Source organism: Myxocyprinus asiaticus, chromosome 3 (assembly GCF_019703515.2).
Source record: "Myxocyprinus asiaticus isolate MX2 ecotype Aquarium Trade chromosome 3, UBuf_Myxa_2, whole genome shotgun sequence".
Taxonomy (NCBI): Eukaryota; Metazoa; Chordata; class Actinopteri; order Cypriniformes; family Catostomidae; genus Myxocyprinus; species Myxocyprinus asiaticus.
In genome coordinates, this window is record NC_059346.1 from 34,104,157 (window position 1) to 34,131,672 (window position 27,516).

At 40.8% G+C, this 27,516-nt stretch overlaps 1 protein-coding gene across 1 annotated transcript in view; it reads left to right on the forward strand.

The window, feature by feature from the left end:
* LOC127429960 (extracellular matrix organizing protein FRAS1-like) overlaps nt 1-27,516 on the forward strand; it is a 209,212-nt gene that overhangs the window by 83,908 nt on the left and 97,788 nt on the right. The window contains exons 9-16 of the mRNA XM_051679361.1: nt 6,907-7,098; nt 8,995-9,084; nt 9,508-9,655; nt 12,693-12,836; nt 14,467-14,601; nt 23,386-23,529; nt 24,410-24,550; nt 26,078-26,218. Of these exons, the coding sequence (XP_051535321.1) occupies nt 6,907-7,098; nt 8,995-9,084; nt 9,508-9,655; nt 12,693-12,836; nt 14,467-14,601; nt 23,386-23,529; nt 24,410-24,550; nt 26,078-26,218 (1,135 nt within the window). The remainder of the gene's footprint in view (nt 1-6,906; nt 7,099-8,994; nt 9,085-9,507; nt 9,656-12,692; nt 12,837-14,466; nt 14,602-23,385; nt 23,530-24,409; nt 24,551-26,077; nt 26,219-27,516) is intronic.

Here is a 27,516-nt window from a genome sequence, read left to right on the forward strand (position 1 = left end):
ATTGTTTGAGCATGTATTATGCATCTCTCTGTGATGCTCTGGGGGGTTTGGAGTCCATCTCATTTTTTTGCTTTAATACAAAATTCATGATCTTATAAAACTGTGATTCAGAAAAATACTCAGCAAGAACAAACAGACATTTCATTTTTGTGCATTACCTTAATAGAGGTGAATCCTTTTGAGCCTTGAAGACCACATGAAATCAAAATCAAAAGAGTTTTCTGGCTTTTAGTCAATGTTTGTTAGATCTGAAGTCATCTTAATGCTAACGTACTCCTAAATGTTGATCAAATGAACTGTTAGCAGATCTATGTGCTAAAATTTAATTAAACAGTCTTCTCTTTTCTGGCAAAATGGACTAAAAATGGTAATGACCACACAGATATTTGTCCAATCAAATCCTCTCTAGAGTGATAATGCCCTATCCCTAATGCCACCAGCAACAGACTTGCAATTAGCAAATTATTGTTTATGGCTGTGACAAAACTAAAGCCTATAGGCTATTAAAAAACAGGTCCTTCAATATGCCCTGCCCAAGCTTCCTGTTTTAATAGTTAATATGCCACAGGAAAGAAAATGTCCTGGTTACTTTCGTAACCTCCGTTCCCTGATGGAGGGAACGAGACGTTGCGTCGATGTAGTGACATTAGGGGTCACACTTGGGAGCCCCAAACACCTCTGCTTTTTGAATAAAAGCCAATGGAAATTGGCGAGTGGAATTTTCATGCCACTCCCCAGGACATACAGGTATGAAAGGAGCTGGTATGCAACCACTCATTCAGGTTTTGTGCTGAGGAGCCGAGACAAGGTCCCGGCCATTTCAGCGGGTAGTTCAGTGTTGTGGCAAGAGGGACACAATGTCTCGTTCCCTCCATCAGGGAACGGAGGTTACGAAAGTAACCAGGATGTTCCCTATCTGTCACTCACTCGACGTTGTGTCACTAGGGGTCCCTATACAAAACGCCACAACTAGCTGAACTGTGTTACGTGGACTGACTGACTGAATGTTGAACAGTCCTTCGGGAACAAGTTGACTGCCCAAAAAATAGGGACAGGCTAGCCCAGCCGTGGCCACTTTTCCTCCTTTTTCTCCCCAAAAAGAGTGGAATTTGTTAACCAACTGGGGCCATAAATGTCTACATCGGGGGGGTGTCACTCCGAAGGGGAGGACACCGCGAAGACCACATCCCGCCCAGAGAGGGGGGATAATTTTCAGTGGAAATATGTCACATGGTCTTACCGAATCTCATCGGAAGTATGTCATGTGGAGAAGTTCCATGGTACACTATATTGCCAAAAGTATTCGCTCACCCATCCAAATAATTGAATTCAGGTGTTCCAATCACTTCCATGGCCACAGGTGTATAAAATGAAGCACCTAGGCATGCAGACTGCTTCTACAAACATTTGTGAAAGAATGGGCCGCTCTCAGGAGCTGCCCATTCTTTCACAAATGTTTGTAGAAGCAGTCTGCGTGGTACTGTGATAGGATGCCACCTGTGCAACAAGTCCAGTCGTGAAATTTCCTCGCTACTAAATATTCCACAGTCAACTGTCAGTGGTATTATAACAAAGTTGAAGCGATTGGGAATGACAGCAACTCAGCCACAAAGCGGTAGGCCACGTAAAATGACAGAGCGAGGTCAGCGGATGCTGAGGTGCATAGTGCGCAGAGGTCGCCAACTTTCTGCAGAGTCAATCGCTACAGACCTCCAAAGTTCATGTGGCCTTCAGATTAGCTCAAGAACAGTGCGTAGAGAGCTTCATGGAATGGGTTTCCATGGCCGAGCAGCTGCATCCAAGCGATACATCACCAAGTGCAATGCAAAGCGTCGGATGCAGTGGTGTAAAGCACACCGCCACTGGACTCTAGAGCAGTGGAGACGCGTTCTCTGGAGTGACGAATCACGCTTCTCCGTCTGGCAATCTGATGGACGAGTCTGGGTTTGGCGGTTGCCAGGAGAACGGTACTTGTCTGACTGCATTGTGCCAAATGTGAAGTTTGGTGGAGGGGGGATTATGGTGTGGGGTTGTTTTTCAGGAACTGGGCTTGGCCCCTTAGTTCCAGTGAAAGGAACTCTGAATGCTTCAGCATACCAAGAGATTTTGGACAATTCCATGCTCCCAACTTTGTGGGAACAGTTTGGGGATGGCCCCTTCCTGTTCCAACATGACTGCGCACCAGTGCACAAAGCAAGGTCCATAAAGACATGGATGAGCGAGTTTGGTGTGGAAGAACTTGACTGGCCAGCACAGAGTCCTGACCTCAACCTGATAGAGCACCTTTGGGATGAATTAGAGCGAAGACTGCGAGCCAGGCCTTCTCATCAGTGTCTGACCTCACAAATGCGCTTCTGGAAGAATGGTCAAAAATTCCCATAAACACACTCCTAAACCTTGTGGAAATCCTTCCCAGAAGAGTTGAAGCTGTTATAGCTGCAAAGGGTGGGCCGATGTCATATTAAACCCTATGGATTAAGAATGGGATGTCACTTAAGTTCATATGCGTCTAAAGGCAGATGAGCGAATACTTTTGACAATATAGTGTAGGTCCTACCCGAGGGGGAGGAGTTTCTACAAACATGGTGACCGGGTGCAGAGGGGCCTCTGCCAGGAAGACGCAGTTTACCAACAGGGAAACGATTTAGCGGAAGATATTACATGGTGTCACATACAGGGAACCACCACATGTGGAGCACCTACCTCAGTACAGGGCCTAGTTAGCACATGTACTGGGCTGGCAGCGAGTTTCTCCGTAAACTCGTCTGCCACAGGGCTAAGGAGGAAAGTCATTCAGGGATCACAACTTGTGAACATGACTGGGAGTCAAAAGTGCACTTCTTCACCTCATGGGAGGGGAAGGGCGCTATGCGCAAGTGGTACACCCGGCCAGCTGTCCCAGAACTTACCTGTTCGGACCAGACAACACACGGGACGAAACCGGCTCAACCCGGAGATTATAGAACCTCGCAAAGGTGTTGGGTGTTGCCCAGCCCGCTGCTCTGCAGATGTCTGCTAAAGAGGCGCCACTGGTCAGGGCCCAGGAGGCTGCTACACTCCTTGTAGAGTGGGTTCATAGTCCCACGGGGGGCGGCACGTCCTGGGTGTGATATGCCATCATGATGTCGTCAACTACCCAGTGGGCGACAAAGAGCTACTCGGAGCTTCTAAAGCTCTGCGTACGATCCAAATAGATGTGTAAAGCACACACCGGACAAAGCAATGCCAAAGCTGGGTCTGCCTCCTCCTGGGGTGGCGCTTGCAGGTTCACCACCTGATCCCTTAACGGTGTCGTGGGAACCTTGGGCACATAGCCCAGTCGGGTCTCAGGATCACGTGAGAGTAACCCGGACCGAACTCCAGGCACGATTCGCTGACAGAGAACACCTGCAGGTCCCCTACCCTCTTGATAGAAATGAACGCAGTCAGGAGGGCAGTCTTCAAAGAGAGTGCCTTAAGTTCTACTGACTCCAGGGGCTCAACGGGAGCACCCCGTAGACCCCGAAGGACTACAGACAGGTTCCACGAGGGCATGAGGCATGGTCTGGAGGGATTCAACCTCCTAGCGCCTCTCAAGAACCTGATGACCAAGTCGTGCTTCCCCAAATACTTACCATCCACTGCCTCATGATGTGCCGAAATGGCAGCTACATACACCTTCAAGGTGGAAGGGGACAGCCGCCTCTCCAGCCTCTCCTGCAGGAAGGAAAGCATCGATACGACTGCGCATCTCTGGGGGTCTTCGCGTCGGGAAGTACACCACTTAGCGAACAGGCACCACTTCAAGGCATACAGCTGCCTCATAGAGGGAGCCCTAGCCTGAGTGATCGTGTCTACCACTGTTTGTGGTAGGCCACTTAGGTCTTCCACGTCCTATCCAAGGTCCAGACGTGGAGATTCCAGAGGTCTGGTCGCGGGTGCCAGATGGCGCCCCGTCCCTGAGAAAGAAGGTCCTTCCTTAGGGGAATCCGCAGGGGGGGGCTGTCGCTAGGAGCGTGAGGTCCGAGAACCACGTCTGGGTGGGCCAGTAGGGTGCTACTAGGATGATCTGCTCTTCATCCTCCCTGACCTTGCACAGGGTCTGTGCAAGTAGGCACACTGGGGGAAACGCGTATTTGCGTAGTCCAGGGGGGCCAGCTGTGTGCCAGCACGTCTATACTGAGGGGTGCCTCGGTCACGGCATACCAAAGTGGGCAGTGGGAGGATTCCCAGGAAGCAAACAGGTCTACCTGTGCTCGACTGAATCGACTCCAAATCAGCTGGACCACCTGGGGGTGGAGTCTTCACTCTCCCCTGAGCATAACCTGTCGTGACAGCGCATCCACTGCTGTGTTGAGGTCGCCCGGGATGTGAGTGGCTCGTAGCGACTTGAGGCGCTGGTGATTCCAGAGGAGGAGACGGCAGGAGAGTTGTGACATGCAACGGGAGCGTAGACCGCCTTGGTGGTTGTTGTACGCTACCGTCGCCATGTTGTCTTTTCGGACCAACACGTGCTTGCCCTGGATCAACGGCCGGAACTTCCGCAGGGCAAGCAGTACTGCCAACAACTCGGGGCAGAGCCTGAGGCGCCACATCAAGGGGGCTTGAGCCCCGTGGCCGTGCTGAGTCCAGGGACATCGAAGCACTTACCTGGCTCCTTATATCCACCATAAGATTGGCCAGGGAGGGGGGAGGAGGAATATCGTCCCGCAGTCCATCGGAACCAACCCGGTGTGGGCATGTTTGTGCCACAGCTGGACGCGCAGGGGCGGGGGGTCTGCCGCTGGAGGACCGAACCTGCCAAAATGGGACGGTGGACGGTGGTTGTGACGACGGTCATGCACACTTGACATGTGACCCAGAGAACAAGGAAACCACTCTTTTGTTGAAATTTTGGGTACCGCAGCCTCTTGGGTATGCAGCGAAAATGAAACAAAAGATTCTCCTTCCACTCTGGATGGAGTGGTCTTTCTACTAGCTCCGTGGAAGCGGGTCTCTCGCCCCTGGGTTGCCCGTCTCAGGGGCGCTTCGAAGCCTTCCTAGGGTTCTTGGCGGTGTCGCCGAACAGGCCAACCTGGGAGATGGGGGTGTCAAGGAACCGTGTCTTGTCAGCCTTTCTCATGTCGACCAGGTTGAGCCAAAGGTGGCGTTCCTGGACCACCAGGGTGGACATCTCCTGCCCAAGAGACCGCGCCATGACCTTCGTCGCCCAGAGAGTGAGGTCGGTCGCTGAGCGCAGTTCCTGCATCAATCCCGGGTCAGAACTACCCTCGTGCAGCTCTTTTAGCACCTTGGCTTGGTGTACCTGCAGGAGAGCCATGGCGTGCAGGGCAGAGGTGGCTTGTCCAGCGGAACCGTAGGCCTTAGCCGTCAGAGACGATGTAAACCTACAGGCCCTGGATGAGAGCTTCGGGCGCCCGCACCAGGTGATGGCACTCTGCGAGCACAAGTGCACCGCGAGCCACTTATCCACCTGGGGGATCACCGAATACCCCTTGGCCGCCCCACCATTGAGGTTAGTAATAGCGGGGGAGCTGAAAGAGCGGGACCAGGTGGTAAAAGGTGCCCCCATGATCTTGTTAGTTCCTCATGCACTTACGGGAATAAAGGAACCAGGGCAGGGCGCGGCCGTGAGCGGCTCTCTGGGCACAGGAACCAATCATCGAGCCGCGAGGGTTCAGGGGAGAGTGGAGGGTTCCACTCTAGCCCGACGCTCGCGGCTGCCCGGGAAAGCATGTCCGTCATCTCCGCATCGGCCTGAGACTGGGCGACCACACCCGAAGGGGGAAGCCCAGCCGAAACCTCTGCGTCAGAATGGACGAGCCCGCTCTCCGTTGCTGCGCTCAACAACTCATTGTCTTCCCGGGCACCGAATAAGAGGTCGAACTCGCCCTGAGACGAGCCAGCGTTCTCATCCGAGAGCCGACTGGGGCATTCGAGTGTGCTGAGGAATGGGAGGTCCGTGGGGGGTTACCCGGCGGAGGTGGTCCCATTGGAGTCCCCAAATCGCCCCCAGTGCTAACCGACGTGGCCTCATATCCATAGGTAGAAGGACCAAGGCAGGGAGCCACTGGGGTGGCTTGCTTTCTTACGATGGCAAGCCGCGACCACAACTCATGGTCATGGTCATGTTCTCGCAATGAGGACAAGACCCATCCACGAACGAAGTCTCCACATGGGCAGCGCCCAGACACATAAGACAGCGATTGTGGCTGTCAGAAGTGGAGAGATAACGACTGCAACCAGGAATAACACACAAACAGAAAGGCATCTTTAAAAAGACGTTCCGTTGTGCCGCTCTTTTAGAGTTGAAAATATACTCTTTTAGAATATACTCTCTTTTTGCTGTTCTGCCGAAGCGCCCAGGGGCGTTCTCTGCAGTCCACGGGTGCAGAGGGGGAGAAGCCACTGAAATGTGCCGTAAATCCAGCAGACGAGGTGAATGAACTCGGTGATTTCAGCTCAATGAATAGAACCAATTGGCTCCGAAGAGAAAATCTGAATGAGTGGTTGCATACCAGCTCCTTTTATACCCGTATGTCCGGGGGAGTGGCATGCAAATTCCACTCGCCAATTTCCATTGGCCTTTTTTCAAAAAGCAGAGTTATGTTTGGGGCTCCCAAGAGTGACCCCTAGTGTCACTACATCGACACAACATCGAGTGAGTAACAGATAGGGAACTGGGTCTTTAAACAAATATTCTGGGTTAAATGCAGCTTAAATCATCAACATCAGTAACATACTGTCAATTACAATAGTGAATCATTTTGACTCTGTGCTGTAAACTTGCCCCTTAGATTTCCAATGTAAATGCATTACTGTACACACATTATTCCTTTGCTTTTATAAACTGAAGGACAATATTAAATGATTGTGGTAAAATAGGTGTAATGTTATATTATGCGTGTAAACTTGTGTTCTCCTTAGGGTCAGACAAAGGTCAAGCGACCCAGCCAGTGCTGTGAAGACTGTGTCACGTCTAAGGGCAGCTGCCTATATGAGGGCATCATCCGTTACCATGACGATTTGTGGAACGGCACAGGTTGTGAGTTCTGCATGTGTAAAATGGGTCAGGTGCTGTGCCAACGGGTCGAGTGCACCAGATCGGAGTGCCCATGGGTATGTGCCCAAATTTTATACATTTTGATGCAGACCCATCAGCAAGTCATTATTCATTAAAAGACATTATTAACAAGCTCAGATGGGGGATCACCTATATACCACAATTTAAAATGTTGACAATTATTAGGGCAAAATGTACCAGAGAAGTTTGAAATGCCTGTCTAAGTTGAATTTGTTTTTTTGTTTTTTGGGTTATGCATTATATGTATATTCAGTCAATATATTTCAGCTTCTCTATTAATCATAAGGAACACTGAAAGGTTGAGCTCTTTGGAGATTTATTACTTATTAATTGAACTTTTGGCCCAAATCCAGGACAGTCTAAAGGTTATTCTTTTAGAGAGGGAACTCAGACTTAATTGAGTTGTCACTCTACTTTTGTGAACTTTTCTTGGGCCGTAGAGTCATGGTTGGGTTTATGATAGAAGTGCATAGGAGTATTACCAACCTTGTCTCATAGAAAGAATTATACCAGTAGTTCCCAACCTTGTTACTGGAGCACCCCCAACACTACACATTTTGCATCTCCCTTTTCTGACACACCCAATTCAGTTCTTGGAGTCGAGCTGATGTGTTGAATTATTAGGGAGATATCCAAAATGTGTAGTGTTGGGGGGTCTCCAGGAACAGGGATGGGAACCACTGAACTATACTATTACTGCATTTTTGCAGACTGAGTTTTACGTGCAACATTCTACGTTTCGCCACAGTTTCCTGGTGTAATAAACACTAGAGGCGCTAAAACAACAATGCTTTTTTTATTCACGAGTACTACGGCTGATTTTGACTTTATAAACTCTTATTTTTCACTCTGTTACTCACATACTGCTGTGTTGTAATATCAAAAGACTTTTACTCTGACGTATCATTTGACAATGATACATTTTAACACTTGTATTACAGACCCACCTACATTTACACACTTATTCCAACTAGCTTGCACAGTAGCTCACCTGATAGAGTGTTGTACTTTGGACTCGGAAGACCGAGGCCTGAGCCCAGCCAAGCAGGTAAGCTGGCACGTGAGCCTAAAGTGTCATAAAAGTGACACGAAATGACGTGGTTGCTTCAGAATTTGCTTTTAGCACACTATCGGTTAGGTTTAGGTGTTGGTTTATGATAAGGATGTCTGTTTTGTTACAGTACCTCTCCTTTGCTTTTAGGACATTATTGGTTAGGTTTAGGTAAATGTTTTAGGTAAGGGAAGTGCGTTGTACTCATTAAAACCTCCATCTAACTTTTACCTTAAAAATCTCATCTGATTATGATACCATTTCACTCGGAAACTGCAGCGAAACGTGTAATAAGGTACGTAATATAGTTTTGCAAAAATGTTACAAGGGGCACATATTTTTCATGAGTATTACACAAGTTTGAGGGTTTGTTGTTGTGTTACCAGACTTGATAATTACGCATTCCTCTTAGCTCCCTAGTAGCTTTCATAATTAATTTAATACTGACTGCAATTCAATGTACAAACATTATAAATATGATTATATTTTAATGTGTTAATTAAAATGAGAGCTTAAGTCATAGTAATAGAGTATCTGATTAAACAGCACTAAAAACAGCAGGCCTGTCTGTATCTTTTTAATACATTAATCAAACTTTCTGTCACTCCTGTAGTTTCATATTTCACTGAAATCTGTTAATCTGCTTGTAAGACCACCATGACTTCTGTAATCAAACTGTGTTACACTGAAGAAACAACTACAGACTCTCACATGCATGTAAATGACTATTGATAACAGCCACCTATAAAGAACGTCAGTGATAGAATTGGAAACTGCTGAGGTAATTAGAGATTTGTAGTGCTATGCCAGGCAACTAATCATTCCCTTGGGGGTGTTCACACCAAAATTAAATGAGCTCAAATTTCACACCTTGTGCCAGGGAGAAAAACTGGTCCATTTGCCAGGGAAGTGCTGCCCAGAGTGTAAAACCACAACCAGTTCCTGTACATATGCACAGCCAGACCAAAAGGTATGAACCTTATTATGATCTTTTGTTAATCACATTCAGAGGTATTATTATACTTTACATATATGTTCACATTGAATTTATAACAGTATTTAAAAAACAAAAACGATCAAGCAAATCAATACCTCAATCAATCAATCAATCAATCCGACTGTCTTTTTTCATTTAGGGGCAGAAATCCAATGTCAAGAGCTTTAAAAGCCTTGCTGTAAATAAACATGAGAACTTGGTTTATGGTACATATATTTACTATATATATATTGAAACAATTGAGATAACAGAATTATAACATTATTACAGAAAGATTATTACAGGGACCTTGTCCAAGCAAATAATTTTGTTTAATATTTATTTCACCTGTATTTAAACGTAGTTTTCCTTTTTTGAATTAGTAGTCTTTTGTGACAGTGTGTTCTCTGGTTTCAGAATCTGGAGAGTGTCAGAGAGGGGCCATGTCGTGTGTGCCAATGTCAGGATGGTCATGTGACCTGTTACCAGAGCTCCTGTCCCACCTGTCCATTGGGCACCCTCACAATACCTCACAGTGAGCAATGCTGTCCGGAGTGCAATCTAGGTGAGACCTGCATCTGTGTTTGTGTTTGTTTGGCTAACAGCCATGACAAATTAAGCAAATGAATTACCTGAATACCCTCCAATTTATTTTAAAATGAAATTGTTTTTAATTTTTCTATTCCCAGTTTAACAGCATTTCTTTATGTGCCATGTAAAAAAAAAAAAAAAAAAAAAAAAAAAACAAGCATTTGAATCATTGAGAAAATCTTTCTTTATCAGCCCTCCAAGGAATAATTCCTCAGCCATAAAGACAAAACATAGATTTGAGCTCATTGGGAGTGAGATGAGAGCTATAGTATTATATTATATTCTGTGTAGATAACATGGTTATTTAGTTCTGCAGTACTCATGAGACTCGTGGTCTGCTCTATATGCTAAATTTCCCTGTTGATTTCTAGAGAGCAAGGCAACATCTCTCTCTCTCTCTCTCTCTCTCTCTCTTAAGGTGTCTCTTGTTCTCTTAGATAATGAAAAGTATGCATTGATGATTTCTGAACGTGTCCATGTATACATTTTGTTCTTTTTGTATTTAGGTGTTTGTCTAAAGAAATAGGGCAAATTATTGGTTGTTTATATATGTGTGGGTTGACTTTTTTATGCATACAGATTATGCTAATATATCCTCTAAATGCAGCAGTTGATTTTTTACACTCTAGGCAGGTAAATGGTTGTCCTGTTTGCTGTTTACAAAATACCCTTTCCCTTGCTCTGTCTGCATTTACTATCATCACTATTAATCACACATGTTAGGTAACAGCTTGCATGACAATAGTGCCTGTTAGTTAATGTCCTGATTTTATCAAAACGGTGAATGAAGGCAATCTGAATGTACTGTATTAACAGCCACATACTGTTTGTTAACTTGACTGCCTGTAATGAGGAACAGAAGGAGCCCAGCTTCAGTGTTTTATTAGGTATTGATGGCTTGTCTGAGACATAATGACTTGCAGGGTAATTGTGAGAAAAGCTGTGTTGGATTTGTAAGGATTTGCTTGATAGTGTTGATATTATAACACATTTGCACTCCAAGCAAGTAGATTTTTTAAATCAGTGGTGAGTCACAAAGGTCATTCTGGCAAAAACATGCTTATGCTTCAACTGCAAAATTGAGAGTAGGATAGTTATTCAGTAAAACTTATAGATTCACACACTAAAGTGTTTAATTAAAAGTGATTTATGGGGTTATGTCAGAAAAAGATAAAAAGGTTCCTATTTTCTCCCTCTGGATATGAGCCTGACCTTGTCAAGGAAAAATATTATGAATGACCACTAAAGAATCACCAATGCTCCTTGTGTAGTCTCAATGACCAAGTTTTGCATGCACTTAAAAAACGGTTTACTCCAGGATTTTTGCAGTAAGCGGCGTTCAAAAACGTCTTGTATACGAGAACGCTGAATTCCTTACACCGTTTAAGGGATTAGGAGAAAGCGGTTTAACACACCTGGATTTCTCCCGGAGCAGTGGCTTATGTGGCCCTCTTACAGGTTTTTGAGGAGTGCACATGTGCGTGAACAGACCAGATAACAAACGTCATAGGATGGAGCCCATCAACAAGTAAACACAGCGGAAAGAATTAAACTTTTCTGGGAGTACAATGGGAACTATAAACTATACCCAATTATACACACCAATGTAAAATATCGACTGTCCCTCACATTTGCAAATAAGCGCTTGTACACTGGGGGAATCCCAGAGCTACATGAGAGAGAAACCCCACTAGTATTGCAGCACAATTCTGCTTCAGATCATGATAGAAAGCAAAGGAAGCAAACACAGCAAACACACATTGAAATATATGGAAATAAAAAGTGAAGCAACGGAGAATAAAATAGTGAAGTCTTCCTCGGATACCATGTTTGTTAATTACACAAGCGTCATGGGGAAATTACATTGCTGTTGAGAAAGCTGCTTACTGACTGAGCACATAGACAGTAAAGAGTATGCCGCTCACAATAAGCCACTTTCTGGTGTCCATGTAAACGTAGTCAGTGTCTGTTAGGAATCGGTCATGATTGATATCGATAAGTGATGTTTATCTAGATATATCCTCATACTGTATATAGTACTGTGCAAAAGTCTTATACATATTACATGTTTCACAAAAAAGATGGTTATTTGATATATTCTGCTTTAGTGTGTCAATAGGAAATATACATTTTTAGATTTCCAAATATTCCTTTTGCAAATAGAATAGAACAGAAGTAGAACAAGGAGTCCTGCAACATATGGTATGGTCCCCACAGAGCCCAGATCTCAACATTATTGAGTCAGCCTGGGATTACATGAAGAGACAGAAGCAATTGAGACCTAAATTCATAGAAGAACTGTGGCAAGTTCTCCAAGATTCTTGGATCAACCTACGTATCTTCCAACAACCAAGAAGAATGGTGTGCAAGTGTACCTAGGAGAATTGGTGCTGTTTAAAAGGTGCAGGGTGATCACACCAAATATTTAGTTTTTGTTTTACGTTTACTGCATTTTGTATGAAATTAATTCATAATTTATTTTTTATGGCATTATTTTTTTAAAACATTCTCACTATACAACATTTTTCACAACTGCCTAAAACTTTTGCACAGTACTGTATATTTTTGTTGATATTTTTTAATTTTTATGTTTCTTAAGGCCAGTAAGTCAGCAAGTTGTTCAGGCAACCGATCGATTAGTCAATTTTGAAAATAAGTATTTTTTCACACCACTCAATTAAAAATCATTATATCTGTAATGTTTAACTTTGCCCTACTGTCATGTCTCTTGCTCTAGCCTCATGGATGGAGCCAGAAACCTGCTACCCTGTAAATTTACCAGCTCATTTGAAACTGTTTAATTAATTGTGCCAAAGAGAACCATGCTTGGAGGCTCAGGTTTCATTTGGACCATGTGGAGAAGTCATGTGTGCTTTATCAGCAAACCAAAGACTGGGAGGCAATTAATTTGCATGACTATTCACTAGGGAGTTAACACAGTTAGTTTGAGCGTTCTGTATGTGGATTAGGGTGTTCTCTGACTTTGTGCTGGATGTTTGTGTCTGCAGCAGTCCAGTGTCATCAGGACTGTTTAACATGCTCTGGAACAGCAGATCACTGTGACAGCTGTAAGGACCCCTCTGCTCTGCTGATGAATGGACGCTGTCTGCAGGCCTGTCCTAAAGGCTTTTTCCCTCAGGGGAAAGTTTGTGCAGGTATAAAAATAAACACTTTTCCTCCCTTTGCCATTAAATCTGAGTTATTAGCTCTGTTCCAAAATCTAGTGAGATGCCGACTAACTACATAGGCACCCTAACACTCATGGAACCTCATAAGTGACTGATTTCAAATGCTTTACATAGGCAGCAACTCACATAAAGCGCACGGAAGACTTGACTCTTGAATTTATTTCAATAGAGGCAACGAGAAAGGACCAGTGCAATACTTTAATAGGCATAAATATACAGTACATGGCAGAGACAAAGTAAGGGTAAAATAGTCCGTTTTTAATCATTTTTACAAAAAACTTTTTTATTATTATTATTTGGCTATAACAAGGAGTCAGTATTATTAAAGGTATAGCTCGCCCAAAAAGGAAAATTCTTTCATCATTTACTCACCTTCATGCCATCCCAGATGTGTCTGACTTTCTTTCTTCTGCTGAACACTAACAAAGATTTTTAGAAGAGTATTTCAGCTCTGTAGGTCCATATAATGCAAGTGAATGGTTTCCAGACCTTTCGAGCTCCAAAAATCACAAAAATGCAGCATAAATGTAATCCATAAGACTCCAGTGTTTAAATCCATGTTTTCAGAAGCGATATGATAAGTGTGGATGAGAAACAGATCAGTATTTAAGTCTCTTTTTACTATCAATCTCTACTTTCACTTTCACATTCTTCTTCTTTTGTTTTTGCCGATTTGCATTCTTCGTGCATATCACCACCTACTGGGCAGGGAGAAGAATTTATAAAAAAGGACTTAAATATTGATTTGTTTCTCACCCACACCTATCATCAGATGTACGTTATCCGTAGTGCTTATGGTGATGTCTGAAAATGCTTCTTTCATGGACAGCTAATTAGTTTTTGGAACAGAGCAATTATGTCACTCTGTTTTGGTCCCCTTCTTTATTGAGTTTTACCTTTTTTTTTTTTTTACTTCTACTACTCTGCTCTGTTTTCTTAGTTGAGTTATCTTTTACTTCTTAATCTGACTTCCATTCTCACTTTATACTCCTCCTGCTGTTTTCCCAATTCCCACTAACACACCCACCTCTGGCCCTCCTTTGACGCTTATTTTTCTGTCCTCTGACAGCTTATTTTTGCCCCATAACATTTTAAAATCTAGCAAACGCTTTGAGTGAGTTTTGGCAGAAAAAAACATTGCTAATCCTATAGCTTTACTGCTGTGTATGTGTTTGTGAACATGCATTTGGGTCACATTTGTGTCAGTCATTTTAACAAGTTAAAACAGACCTGATCCTCCACTGGAATTTACCATTTCATTAAAGGGCTATTGTTGCTGTCACAGGATAAGACCATTATTTGACAACATTCCTCCCCATCTAAACAGACATGCTTTAAAAGCTGATGTAAAATTAGTCTCTGAGGCACAGAAAAAGATGAAACACTGTTCAGAATTTTTTTTAATGCATTCTTAAATCTGATATGAAGCCTGACCTAGTTTCCTGTGTTTTCACCACATACTCATACACACTATTTCAATTACCGTCTCTGCAAAAATTACAATGTTTTTATGCCCATTTTTTGCATAATGTTTTACTTTCACAGGCATAAACTGTATGCCACAACCCCATCACACTTTACTTTCTTTCTCTGCCAGCCTGTCAACCGTCATGTGCCACCTGTGAGAATGACTTTGAATGCACAGCATGTGGTGGGTCCTTTCTCCTCAGTGGCAGGCAATGTGTGACCACCTGTGAGAGAGGTCTGTTCCAGGACCACACACGCTGTCTCAGTAAGTCAACTGCAGTTAAAGGAATAGTTCACCAAAAATTATACTTCTGTCATCCTTACTCATCCTTTTGTCGTCTCAAACACGTATGACTTTCTTTCTTCCGTGGAACACAAATGAAGATATTTTAATGGAGATATGATGTCTGTCTTTCCATACAATGTAAGTGAATGATGACCAAATTTCCAAACTCCAAAAAGGACATAAAGTCAGCATAAAGGTAATCCATAAGACTCCAGTGACTTAATCAATGCCTTCTGAAGTGATCCAATACATTTTGGGTGAGAACAGACCAAAATGCAACTAATTTTTAACGTACTGCAAGTTCGATTACACTTTCGAGCACTCGACGCATGTGGAGAGGATGTGTAATCGAACTTTAAATCATGATCATGCCTAGAGACTGCAAGATGTACAGTAAAAATGTGTTACATTTTGGTCTGTTCTCACCCAAAATGGATTTGATCACTTTAGAAGACATGGATTAAAACACTCAAGAAAAACTCAGACTCACTCCATTGGTTGAGCCAACATTGCTGTGTTGTGCTGAGCCTGATCTCATAAAAAATTGCGCGACTGGTGAAATGTTTGCAAAATATATTACGTGGGTACGTACTGCAGCGGTTCTGAGGTGAAACGTCCACTATGTGGTGCTAAAAGACGGTTACATTTTCTTCCAAACAAATTATGTTTTTAAAGTTAATGCTCTATCAAGTTTTAATCAGCAAACCCTACTTCCTACCCAAAACCTTAAACCTAAACCTAACCCTAACCTATAGTGTTAAGAAAAGCAAATGTTGGGTGAAAAACACAATTGCTGAAGCAATCGCCTCATTTTGTGGTGCTTCAATGACACCTTCATCTCACGTTTCGACTCACATGCTCTTCAGGACTCGTACACTGGTCCTTGGCATCACAAGTGCAACTCTTTATTAGTTGAGCTATCATGCATTTGATCATGCTTAGACAAGCTTATAAATGTAGTTGGTTATGTAATGCAAATGTTAAAATGTATCGTTTTTTAAGACATGCTCTAGTAAAAGTGTTTTGATATCGTAAGATAACACTGAGTGAGGAACAAGCCAAAAGTAACTGTTTATGCAGCCTGATCTCACATAAAATTCGTCAAGTGTGTGCCGATTTTTCTTTAGCCGAAACTGGTATACGTTGACTGAATTTGAAAACACTGCCTCCAGAGGCTAAAGCGGTAAGTGTTTCAGAGCATATAAACAAGTGTGACATCCATTTATATCCAGGAGAGTTCGCTAGAAGCCAGTTGTAAAAATAATTGTTTTCAGCTGAACGGGGTGTAAAACAGTGAAGAGAAATGCTTATTTTGCCACGAGGGAAAGTAATTGTTGTTGAGCCGTTCCAAATATGTCCGATGGGAGTGAGTCGGCATACTGTTGCCGATCCTAGGGTACCGGAACGTTCGGAAACAGCATGCCAAATTCCCGTGTGATCATGTTGGTTTACGAACTGATAATCTGCCCTTTATCTCATGATTTGTGTAAAAGTGAATAAAAGCCATTGTTCTTGTAGTGCTTTAGTCTAGTGTTCCCTTCACCAGGAAACTACCATGATACGTACAACAAGCCAAGTAAAAATCATTTTGCAAAACATTTAGCTATAGAAACGTGGTTCTATAAGACCAGATTGGTTGTGCTGGTTGGGATGCTCAAACAAACAGAGCAATGTTTTGACCACGGTGTTTACACTTTGGAGGAATCAAACTACCAATGACTTACTTATGGTTGTCTCAGCACATAAGAGAATGTATTTTAACATAAAAAAAATTACATCTCTTTTAATGAAGATCGCTCATTTATTACTGTTACAAAGCGTACTTTGGTGGTACTATGGTACAGATGGTAATATTGTACTATGTTACCACTCTATTCTATACCATGGTGCTGAAACGTTTATGAACCATGATATTGCTGTTGTGTCCAAAACATTGTATTGCTATGGTGGTAAAAAAAAAAAAAAAAAAAAACATGAACCTAAAAAAATTTAAACATTGTGGTGATTTTTGTTGTGAGGAATTATGATGAAATAAGATTAAATAAAATTTGCTTAACCAATCTTAAAATATATGCAATTAATGCAAGTGCATTTAAGACATTTGGACCAAATGTTTGTGCATCATATGCCCATATGAAAGATGTGTTATTCACATTTCTATTTTTGCTCAAACCAGTACTGATATTCATTTCTCATCATTTCTTTATCACAAATACTTTTCCTCTAGAAGATTTTCTTGGACAGCATTTCATTTAATACATTAGTAAAGAAATGAAAGTAAATGTACTTCCTCAATAACCAAAGAGCCACAAGATTAGATTTAGAATTTCTGTTTATTTACTATTAAAGCCATATGGAGCATTAGACGATTGCACCTGCAGTGCATTCACTCCTTGAATAAGAATCAACCTCAGACAAGGTAACTTGCTCTTGACAAGCTACCTGACTATAGCAATCTAATCTTGAGGGGATCATGCATTAGTGACCTGCTAGCTGGTCTGTGACTTTGTGACTGGGAGCACTAGACTGTACACAGCAATTACCCCAGCCCCCACTCTCATTCAATTTCACACTTTAATAAGCCTCTGTCACTGATTGAACCTTAATGTTCTTAAAGGAATATTCCAGGTTCAATACAAGTTAAGCTAAATCAACAGCATTTGTGGCATAATGTTGATTACCACAAAAAATTATTTCATCTCATTCCTTTCTTTAAAAAATCAAAAATCTCTGTTACAGTGAGGCACTTACAATGGAAGTGAATGGGAACAATGAAAGTGAACGTGGCCAATTTTTGAAGGGTTTAAACAGAAATGTGAGGCTTATAATTTTATAAAAGCACTTGCATTAATTCTCCTGTTAAAACTTGTGTATTAACCTTTTTTTTGTTCTTTTTTTTTTACTTCTACTACTCTGCTCTGTTTTCTTAGATGAGTTATCTTTTACTTCTTAATCTGACTTCCATTCTCACTTTATACTCCTCCTGCTGTTTTCCCAATTCCCACTAACACACCCACCTCTGGCCCTCCTTTGACACTTATTTTTCTGTCCTCTTTAGAGCTCTAAAGCTCTAAAGTTGTTTAAATTATAATTTTTATACTCGTTTTAGGGTTTTAGGGTTTTAGGGTTTGTTGACATTACATCATCATGGAAAGTTGTAATATTGGCTATAAATTTACACAGTAAAGGTTTGTAAGTCATTTTTATCACATTAAAATGATGCTTACACTCATATACTGTTTTCTGGCTATACTTTTGAAAAAGTGAGTATTTTAACATTCACTTCCATTGTAAGTGCCTCACTGTAACCTCGGTTTTTGCTTTTTTTTTAAAGGAGGGACGAGTCTAAATAAATTTCTGTGGTAATCAACATTATGCCACAAATGCTCTCGATTGAGCTTAACATGTACACTTTCTGAGCACTTTGTTAAGAACACCTGTACACCTACATATTCATGCAGTTATCTAATCAGCCAGTCATGTGTCAGCAGTGCAATGCATAAAATATTGCAGATACAGGTCAGGAGCTTCAGTTAATGTTCACATCAACTATCTAGAGATGCAAGGGTTCGCCTTATGCAGTTTAAGATTTTACATAGATTTTGTTGGACCCCCTCTAGATTATACAGGAGTGGTCTTAAAGACACACCCACCTGCTGGCGATGCCAGTCAGAAGTTGGAGACACAACCCATGTCTTTTGGGGGGTGTTAAAATCCAAGATTTTTGGCTGAAGGTTCAGAGTTTTGTGTGACGTTTTGGGCACTCAAATTTCACTTTGCCCCAGACTTTGTGTTTTGGGTGATGGGGTGGTCATAAATTTGGGGGACAAATATATAAAAAAATTGGGTTCTGACTAGTATTATGATTGGCAGACAAATTATTTTAAGGGGTTGGAAGTCGGTTGGAACGTCATCATTTCCTGAGTGGTGTGTGGAGATGGAGAGGGTGGCAGCTTTTGAGGAGGTGGCAGGTAGAAGGCTGGGGTTTGGGGACTTGTTTATCAGAAAGTGGGGTAGGTATTTGGCAGTTTTGGGGGACTCTCTGTGAAGGGATGGGGAGAGAGAAGTTTAGTTTAATTATGTATGTTTATTATATATTTCATTTTGTTTGTTTGTTTGTTTGTTTGTGTTTTATTTCATGTGACCACAGGGGTGTTTGTTGGGGGTTAGGGTGGAGTTGGTGTTTGGGGAGGGATATTAGTGGGGGTTAAAACTTAAATGTTGATTCGGTGTGTATGTGTTGTGTTTTTCTTTGTTGTGTTTTTTCTTTCAATCAATAAAAAATGTTAATTACAAAAAAAATGTCACATCAACCATCAGAATGGGGAAAAAATGTGATCTCAGTGATTTCTACCATGACATGGTTGTTGGTGCCAGATGGGCTGGTTTGAGTATTTCTGTAACTGCTTATTTATATGTAAATAAATAATATTATATACAAAAATTTACAATCTAATAATCATCAATCATTTAACATTATCATATAATAATACTTATCATATGCATATAAATATACATATGCATATTTACAGTGCATAAACATATGTACTCTTACATGTCACCACTTGGATATTTTCATATAATAATAAAATACAATTTCAAAAAGTCATGTAAAACGAAATAGAGTTTTGCAGACAGACATGCCCTAATGTGCTGTCACTTATTTTTCTAGTATGCCAATCTTTTCCAAATTACTAAACATCGTTACCTGCCTCTCTTGTTCACACGTTCTTGGCTGTCAAAATATTTTGGTACCATTCCAGCTTCTCAAGGATCTGGGCCAGTTTGGTGCCACTGTATGAGAGTGTGTGGAGAGGTGCCATGTAGAACAGTGAATGCATGTTTCACACTGGGCGCTGTGCCCAGAATCGCAGTTTAATCCTGAACACCAGACTCACATAAAAAATGAGAAAAGGTGTCTTGTGACCTTATTGCTGCTGTTTTAACTTTTTTTTAAATTAATTTTTATTTTTTTATTATTATTTGTAAAATGTATTCATTTTTTTTTTTTTTTTAAATAATAAAAGTACTTTAATTTTATTTATATTTAAAGGTACTCTCAGTAAAAAAAAATTTAAAGTATGTTGATGTATGGCTTACACTGACACCTAGTGGCCTGGATGCTGAATCATTCAAACACAGTAGTTTCAGTTACCAATTCCATGGTAGAAATTCACTATTTACAGTAAGCCAGGATTTATTTAATCCATAAATGAAAGTGTCCAATAACAGGGCAGCAACTGAGATTAAGCGAGTAGTATTCAGCTGGTCATGTCATGCTATCATGGCAGCCCCCATGAGGCGCCCCTGCTCCATGTAGAATAAATTACTATTCATTTCTTTAGAAATAAAATTTTTTAAATGAGGAAAAGAATTTCTGAGTGCACCTTTAAAGGGATAGTTCACCCAAAAAAGCTCATCCTCATGACGCTCTAAACCCTTTCTTGCTTATGTGGAACACAAAAGGAGATTTCTTAATTAATATCTCAGTCCGTCTTTTAAATACAATGGCAGTTGATAGTAGCTGGGTTTACATCCACGTATTTACATGCGCTTTTTGAGATATTGCATAAAAACTGCTGGATGGAAACACCAAGCTGTGAAAAAAATCTCCAAAATGCGCTTAAAAAACATACGCTCACTTGAGGTGGATCATTTGTTTAATTGATAAGAAGAAATGCACATAAATTATGATAGAAACACATTTACCAAATAAACTCCTATTGAATTTATTAGGGATACAAGAAAAAAACTTGTTCATAACTGGACTAACCAGAGGACCAATCATCGCATCTGAAATGTTGCTCTGGTCATCCTGAAATAAAGGTGTCTAGAAAATCCAAAGCCTGCATGAGTTTGCGGAGCAAAAAAGTTGATTACAAACTTGAACTGTGCCGAAGAGCAGGTTTATTGACACTTTTGAAAAATATATTATAGATCCGCAAAGCGAAGACATAAGGAAGGAGGAACGCACACATACAGGTGCATCTCAATAAATTAGAATGTCGTGGAAAAGTTCATTTATTTCAGTAATTCAACTCAAATTGTGAAACTCGTGTATTAAATAAATTCAATGCACACAGACTGAAGTAGTTTAAGTCTTTGGTTCTTTTAATTGTGATGATTTTGGCTCACATTTAACAAAAACCCACCAATTCACTATCTCAAAAAATTAGAATACATCATAAGACCAATAAAAAAACATTTTTAGTGAATTGTTGGCCTTCTGGAAAGTATGTTCATTTACTGTATATGTACTCAATACTTGGTAGGGGCTCCTTTTGCTTTAATTACTGCCTCAATTCGGCGTGGCATGGAGGTGATCAGTTTGTGGCACTGCTGAGGTGGTATGGAAGCCCAGGTTTCTTTGACAGTGGCTTTCAGCTCATCTGCATTTTTTGGTCTCTTGTTTCTCATTTTCCTCTTGACAATACCCCATAGATTATCTATGGGCTTCAGGTCTGGTGAGTTTGCTTGCCAGTCAAGCACACCAACACCATGGTCATTTAACCAACTTTTGGTGCTTTTGGCAGTGTGGGCAGGTGCCAAATCCTGCTGGAAAATGAAATCAGCATCTTTAAAAAGCTGGTCAGCAGAAGGAAGCATGAAGTGCTCCAAAATGTCTTGGTAAACGGGTGCAGTGACTTTGGTTTTCAAAAAACACAATGGACCAACACCAGCAGATGACATTGCACCCCAAATCATCACAGACTGTGGAAACTTAACACTGGACTTCAAGCAACTTGGGCTATGAGCTTCTCCACTCTTCCTCCAGACTCTAGGACCTTGGTTTCCAAATGAAATACAAAACTTGCTCTCATCTGAAAAGAGGACTTTGGAACACTGGGCAACAGTCCAGTACTTCTTCTCCTTAGCCCAGGTAAGACGCCTCTGACATTGTCTGTGGTTCAGGAGTGGCTTAACAAGAGGAATACAACAACTTTAGCCAAATTCCTTGACATGTCTGTGTGTGGTGGCTCTTGATGCCTTGACCCCAGCCTCAGTCCATTCCTTGTGAAGTTCACCCAAATTCTTCAATCGATTTTGCTTGACAATCATAAGGCTGCGGTTCTCTTGGTTGGTTGTGCATCTTTTTCTTCCACACTTTTTCCTTCCACTCAACTTTCTGTTAACATGCTTGGATACAGCACTCTGTGAACAGCCAGCTTCTTTGGCAATGAATGTTTGTGGCTTACCCTCCTTGTGAAGGGTGTCAATGATTGTCTTCTGGACAACTGTCAGATCAGCAGTCTTCCCCATGATTGTGTAGCCTAGTGAACCAAACTGAGAGACCATTTTGAAGGCTCAGGAAACCTTTGCAGGTGTTTTGAGTTGATTAGCTGATTGGCATGTCACCATATTCTAATTTTTTGAGATAGTGAATTGGTGGGTTTTTGTTAAATGTGAGCCAAAATCATCACAATTAAAAGAACCAAAGACTTAAACTACTTCAGTCTGTGTGCATTGAATTTATTTAATACACGAGTTTCACAATTTGAGTTGAATTACTGAAATAAATGAACTTTTCCACGACATTCTAATTTATTGAGATGCACCTGTATAGGGCTGCCAGAACTGTGTGACGCGCTGTCACTCCCAGACATGAGACAAAGTTCTTTTAGAGTGTTTTGTCTGCGTGCTGTAAACCACAAGTAATTTATTAATAAATGAGTCACAGTGGCTACAATTTCTCCGTAAGTGACAAATTTGTTCCTTTGAACACGTGTTGGAAATGCTGCTTTATTCGCACATTGTTTTTGCGATATTATGGTTTTTTGCATATATTTTATTTGCAACTTGGATGGAAATGTAGCTAGTGACTCACTTTAAAGCTTACAAAATGACCCAAAGGTATCATTAAAGTAGTCCATTCAAATCTTGCATCATATTTCAAGTCTTCTAAAGGTTTTGAACAGGTTTAGATTGACATAGGAGTAAGTAAATTTTGATAAAATTTTCATTTGTGGGTGAAGTATTCCTTTAAAATATTTTGAGAAAAATCATTATGAGGCAAAAGAAGAACTAAAATAAGAACTAAATTATTTAAAAAAAAAATAAACATTTCACTGACTAGTACTATTGCTCATGTAAAACTAGTCAAATACTTCTTTTATTGAACAAATATCTCAAATCTTATAACTTAGTGTAAACAAAAATATTACCCCCTCTTTGAGTTCACATTTACCCAAAGCCCAATCAAGCTCTAATCCTTTTCAAATTGAGCTCTGAAATTCACAGTCAGCTGATGTCAGACAGAAACAAAGATATAATTATTAGCATGGATTTGTGTTTGGTGATCACGCTTTAGATCTCAGTAGGCTAGCTTAAGGCCCTCGATTGCATCACTGTGCTTGCTGTGTGGTTCAAAGAGGATTATGTAGGGAAAAGTTAATTAGTGAGTGAGTATAGTTTGAATAAGCATTTGCAACACTTTTTGTATGTGCTTGTGTGTGCTTCAAATCATGAGAATTTGTTTATATATGTGTGTTTGTTTGCAGTTTTTGTACTTTTTACAAGCTCCCAGAGAAAGGTCATCTTTGGTTCTTGTCTGACTGACGTGTTTACCATCACCTTCAAAAGCTAAAGCCTTTTAGCTTTTCCTCACAGAATAGTCTCATCAAAACACAACCAGAACATAAAGTAACCTTGTAAAGCTGGCTCATGCTGATTTTTATCTTGTTTCTTTAGTTTACACAGAATTGAGAGAACTGTTTTTAGCTCTGTGATTCTGAACAGGTTATATACTTCTTCCTACTTCTTTAGGTTGCCATGATTCCTGTTCTTCATGCCAGGGGGCGGGGCCTCAGGATTGTTTGACATGCTCTGACCCCTCCCACTTACTGAAGGATGGATTCTGTGTTACAGACTGTGGCCCTGGCTTCTATGCTAGTCAAGGCAGTTGTTATGGTATGATTGGCATAATTCACATTTTAGTTGGTCTATGCTGGTTTGTTTTTGTGTTGGTCATTAATTTGATCATTAATTTAATTGTAAATGGTTCTTAGCCTGGTTAAATGGCTTTATAATTAAACTATTGTGCTTTTCCTCATAATTAAATAATAGATTATTTCCAGAATTTGGCCCTAACAGTACTTGAGCTGAAACGCTACATTTGCAAATTGTGTTTCTTTTAACAGGTCTTGTGAACAAGTGTGCTACCTCTGCCATTTTTTATTTCGTTTGGGTTCATTTCTAATTAATGATCAAAATTGTGCTGTAAATCATAAAATTGTATTGTATCATTTACAACACAGTTTTTCATAACATTTTACATTTTTAATGGCATTATACCTAGCCTTATTATCATGTTTGTATTGACTATGTCTTGCTGAGTAGAAACAATAGCATGATTTACAAATGTCATCTAGAAAAGATTTAAGCTTCAACCTGACAGCATTACAGCAAATGCAGAATGACACTCTAAATGTCTTTTTTGCAATGGGAGAATTTAAAACTACCTCAGAGACAGCTTGAGAATTGAAAGAATTGTGTTGACGGATGTTGCGCTTGTCTGAATTTCTTTGGACTTTCTAACAATTGGGTAAAAATAGCTTGTGTGTTTTTTTTTATTTTATTTTTTTACTTTGAAAGTATTAAGGCATTTCTGCATGATTGTTTTTTTTTTCCTCCACTTGTATGATTATTGCTCATTTTGTTTGGGAAATTTTAGTCTTATGAAGTGTTTTAAAGTTGTGCCAGCTTGAATCTTTATTACAGTATATATCTATATTTTTATAATATATTTATGTATTTTTATTTTATTTTATTCTACAATATCCTGTTGTAGATTGTGACCCTTCTTGCGTGACCTGTCAACCTGACAACCTCAGCTGCATGAGCTGTACCCCTGAGCATGCACTGCATCATGGCAAATGTATACCACAATGTCCACCACAGCATTACAAGGACAACCATGGCCGTTGCCAAGGTAAAAACATATCTGTTTTCATATTTTGTGCAACGCATCCATGTTGGGTGAATAGAGTTAAACTGGGACACTTCTTGTCATTGAGATGAATGGCAAGAAGTGTCCCAATTTACTTGTATTCACCCTAGATTCACTGGAAACCAGAAACTCATAAATCACTGTTCAAGAAACTTGAAAAAAATTCAAACACAAAAAAAAAAAAGAAAAAAAAAGTTTTTTTGGGGGGGGGGTCTACGTAGTGTCATGTAGAGTCAATTCCTTAAAATTACTTACTTAACCTACTTTATGAGTGGATATATTAATACCCTGTCAAGCTTAATCATGTGGTGTACAGAGCATTTAATCTGCTCTTCAGCCCATTTACATTAATATTTTACAGTACATGTATATTGTTTGAGCAGGTAAATAAAGGGGTAGTTCACCCAAAAATAAAAATTCTGTAATAATTTACTCATCCTTATGTTGTTCTGAACCTGTAATGCTTGCTTTCTTGTTTGGAACACAAAAGGAGATGTTAGGCAATATGTTACTCTCAATCACCATTTACTTTTATTGCATCTTTTTTTCCATACAGTGAAAGTGAATGGTTATTGAGGCTATCGTTCTGCCTAATATCTCCTGTGGTGTTCCACAGAAGAAAGAAAGCCACCTTTAAATGACTTTCTTTCTTCCGCTGGACACAAATAAAGATTTTTATAAGAATATCTTAGCTCTGTGAATGGTGACCAGAACTCCAAAAGCTCAAAAAAGATGATGAAGTTAGCATAAAAGTAATCCATAAGACTCCAGTGGTTTAATCCATGTCTCCTAACATGTCCAGCTGGTTTTGAGTGAGAACAGACCAAAATAGAACTCCTTTTTCACTGTACATCTTGACAACAGTCTCCTTGGCGATCATGATTTCAAGCTTGATTACACTTCCTATAGTGCCAGCTAGCTCTCTGTGCATGTGTCAAGCATTAGGAAGTTTAATCAAGCTTGAAACCATGATCATGCCTAGAGACTGAAATGACAAGATGTATAGTGAAAAAGTAGTTACATTTTGGTCTGTTCTCACCTAAAACCAACTGGATCGCTTTAGAAGACATTGATTAAATCACATGTTTATGCTGACTTTATCTCCTTTTTGGAGTTCTGGTCACCATTCACTTGCATTGTATGGACCTACAGAGCTGAGATATTCTTCTAAAAATCTTTGTTTGTGTTCAGTATAAAAAAGAAAGTCATACACATCTGGGATGGCATGAGCGTGAGTAAGTGATGAGAGAATTTCATTTTTGCGTGAACTATCCCTTTAAGGATTACAGTTAAGTAAAAAACAAAAAACAAACCATAGTACCAATAAAACTTAAGATGCATTAAAGTACAATTTAAGTCGCATTGTTGCACATCAAACTTTGTCTAATGAAATTGCCCCAGAAAGGTTATGGGTTAGAAAGGTCAATGTTGGTTCTTTTGCTTCTATCTCTTAAGATGTCAGTCAGTGAATCCTTTTTACTGACCTGTGACTCTTGTGTTTTCCTCTAGCCTGCCATAGTTTGTGTGCGTCCTGCTCGGGACCCTCTGTGTTTCAGTGCACCACCTGCTCAAGATCTCTCATCCTGAACCAGGGCCAGTGTGTGGAGTCCTGTGGAGTAGGACTGTTCCCCAGGGGTGGACAGTGTCACAGTACGACTGCATTTATACTACTGTCATATTCGTCCCACTGTTACATCATGATGTTGTGGAAACTGGGTCATGATAACAGATCATAGATGTGCTGTCCTAAACATTACTGGTATCGTCAGTAAAATGAGAGTAGAAGGTGGATTCAGGCCTGAAGATTTTTCCTAAATTGCCACAGTATCAGCGTTCTTATTTGAGCAGATAATAATCACATATTTACCAGCTGAACATATTTTAAAATAATAATAATAGTAATAATATATCAGATCCATTATAAAGTCACTGTTAGTAAAGAAATACATGAGGGGTGAATGGCTTTTTTTCTGCAGGGGTTATCTTTTACCTGTAGCTGTCCCTTGCCCCAGTACATCAATCAGCACTGCATTGCAGGATAGTGTGTGTGTCCCGAATACAGATAACCTACAGTGCATCCGGAAAGTATTCACAGCGCTTCACTTTTTCCACATTTTGTTATGTTACAGCCTTATTCCAAAATTGATTAAATTCATTATTTTCCTCAAAATTCTACAAACAATACCCCATAATGACAATGTGAAATAAGTTTGTTTGAAATCTTTGCAAATTTATTAAAAATAAAAAACGAAAAAAAAAATCACATGTACATAAGTATTCACAGCCTTTGCCATGACACTCAAAATTGAGCTCAGGTGCATCCTGTTTCCACTGATCATCCTTGAGATGTTTCTACAACTTGATTGGAGTCCACCTGTGGTAAATTCAGTTGATTGGACATAATTTGGAAAGGCACACACCAGTCTATATAAGGTCCCACAGTTAACAGTGCATGTCAGAGCACAAACCAAGCCATGAAGTCCAAGGAATTGTCTGTAGACCTCCGAGACAGGATTGTATCGAGGCACAGATCTGGGGAAGGGTACAGAAAAATTTCTGCAGCATTGAAGGTCCCAATGAGCACAGTGGCCTCCATCTTCCGTAAATGGAAGAAGTTTGGAACCACCAGGACTCTTTCTAGAGCTAGTCGCCAGGCCAAACTGAGCGATCGGGGGAGAAGGGCCTTAGTCAGGGAGGTGACCAAGAACCCGATGGTCACTCTGACAGAGCTACAGTGTTTCTCTGTGGAGAGAGGAGAACCTTCCAGAAGAACAACCATCTCTGCATCACTCCACCAATCAGGCCGGAAACCAGACGGAAGCCACTCCTCAGTAAAAGGCACATGACAGCCCGCCTGGAGTTTGCCAAAAGGCACCTGAAGGACTCTCAGACCATGAGAAACAAAGATTGAACTCTTTGGCCTGAATGGCAAGCGTCATGTCTGGAGG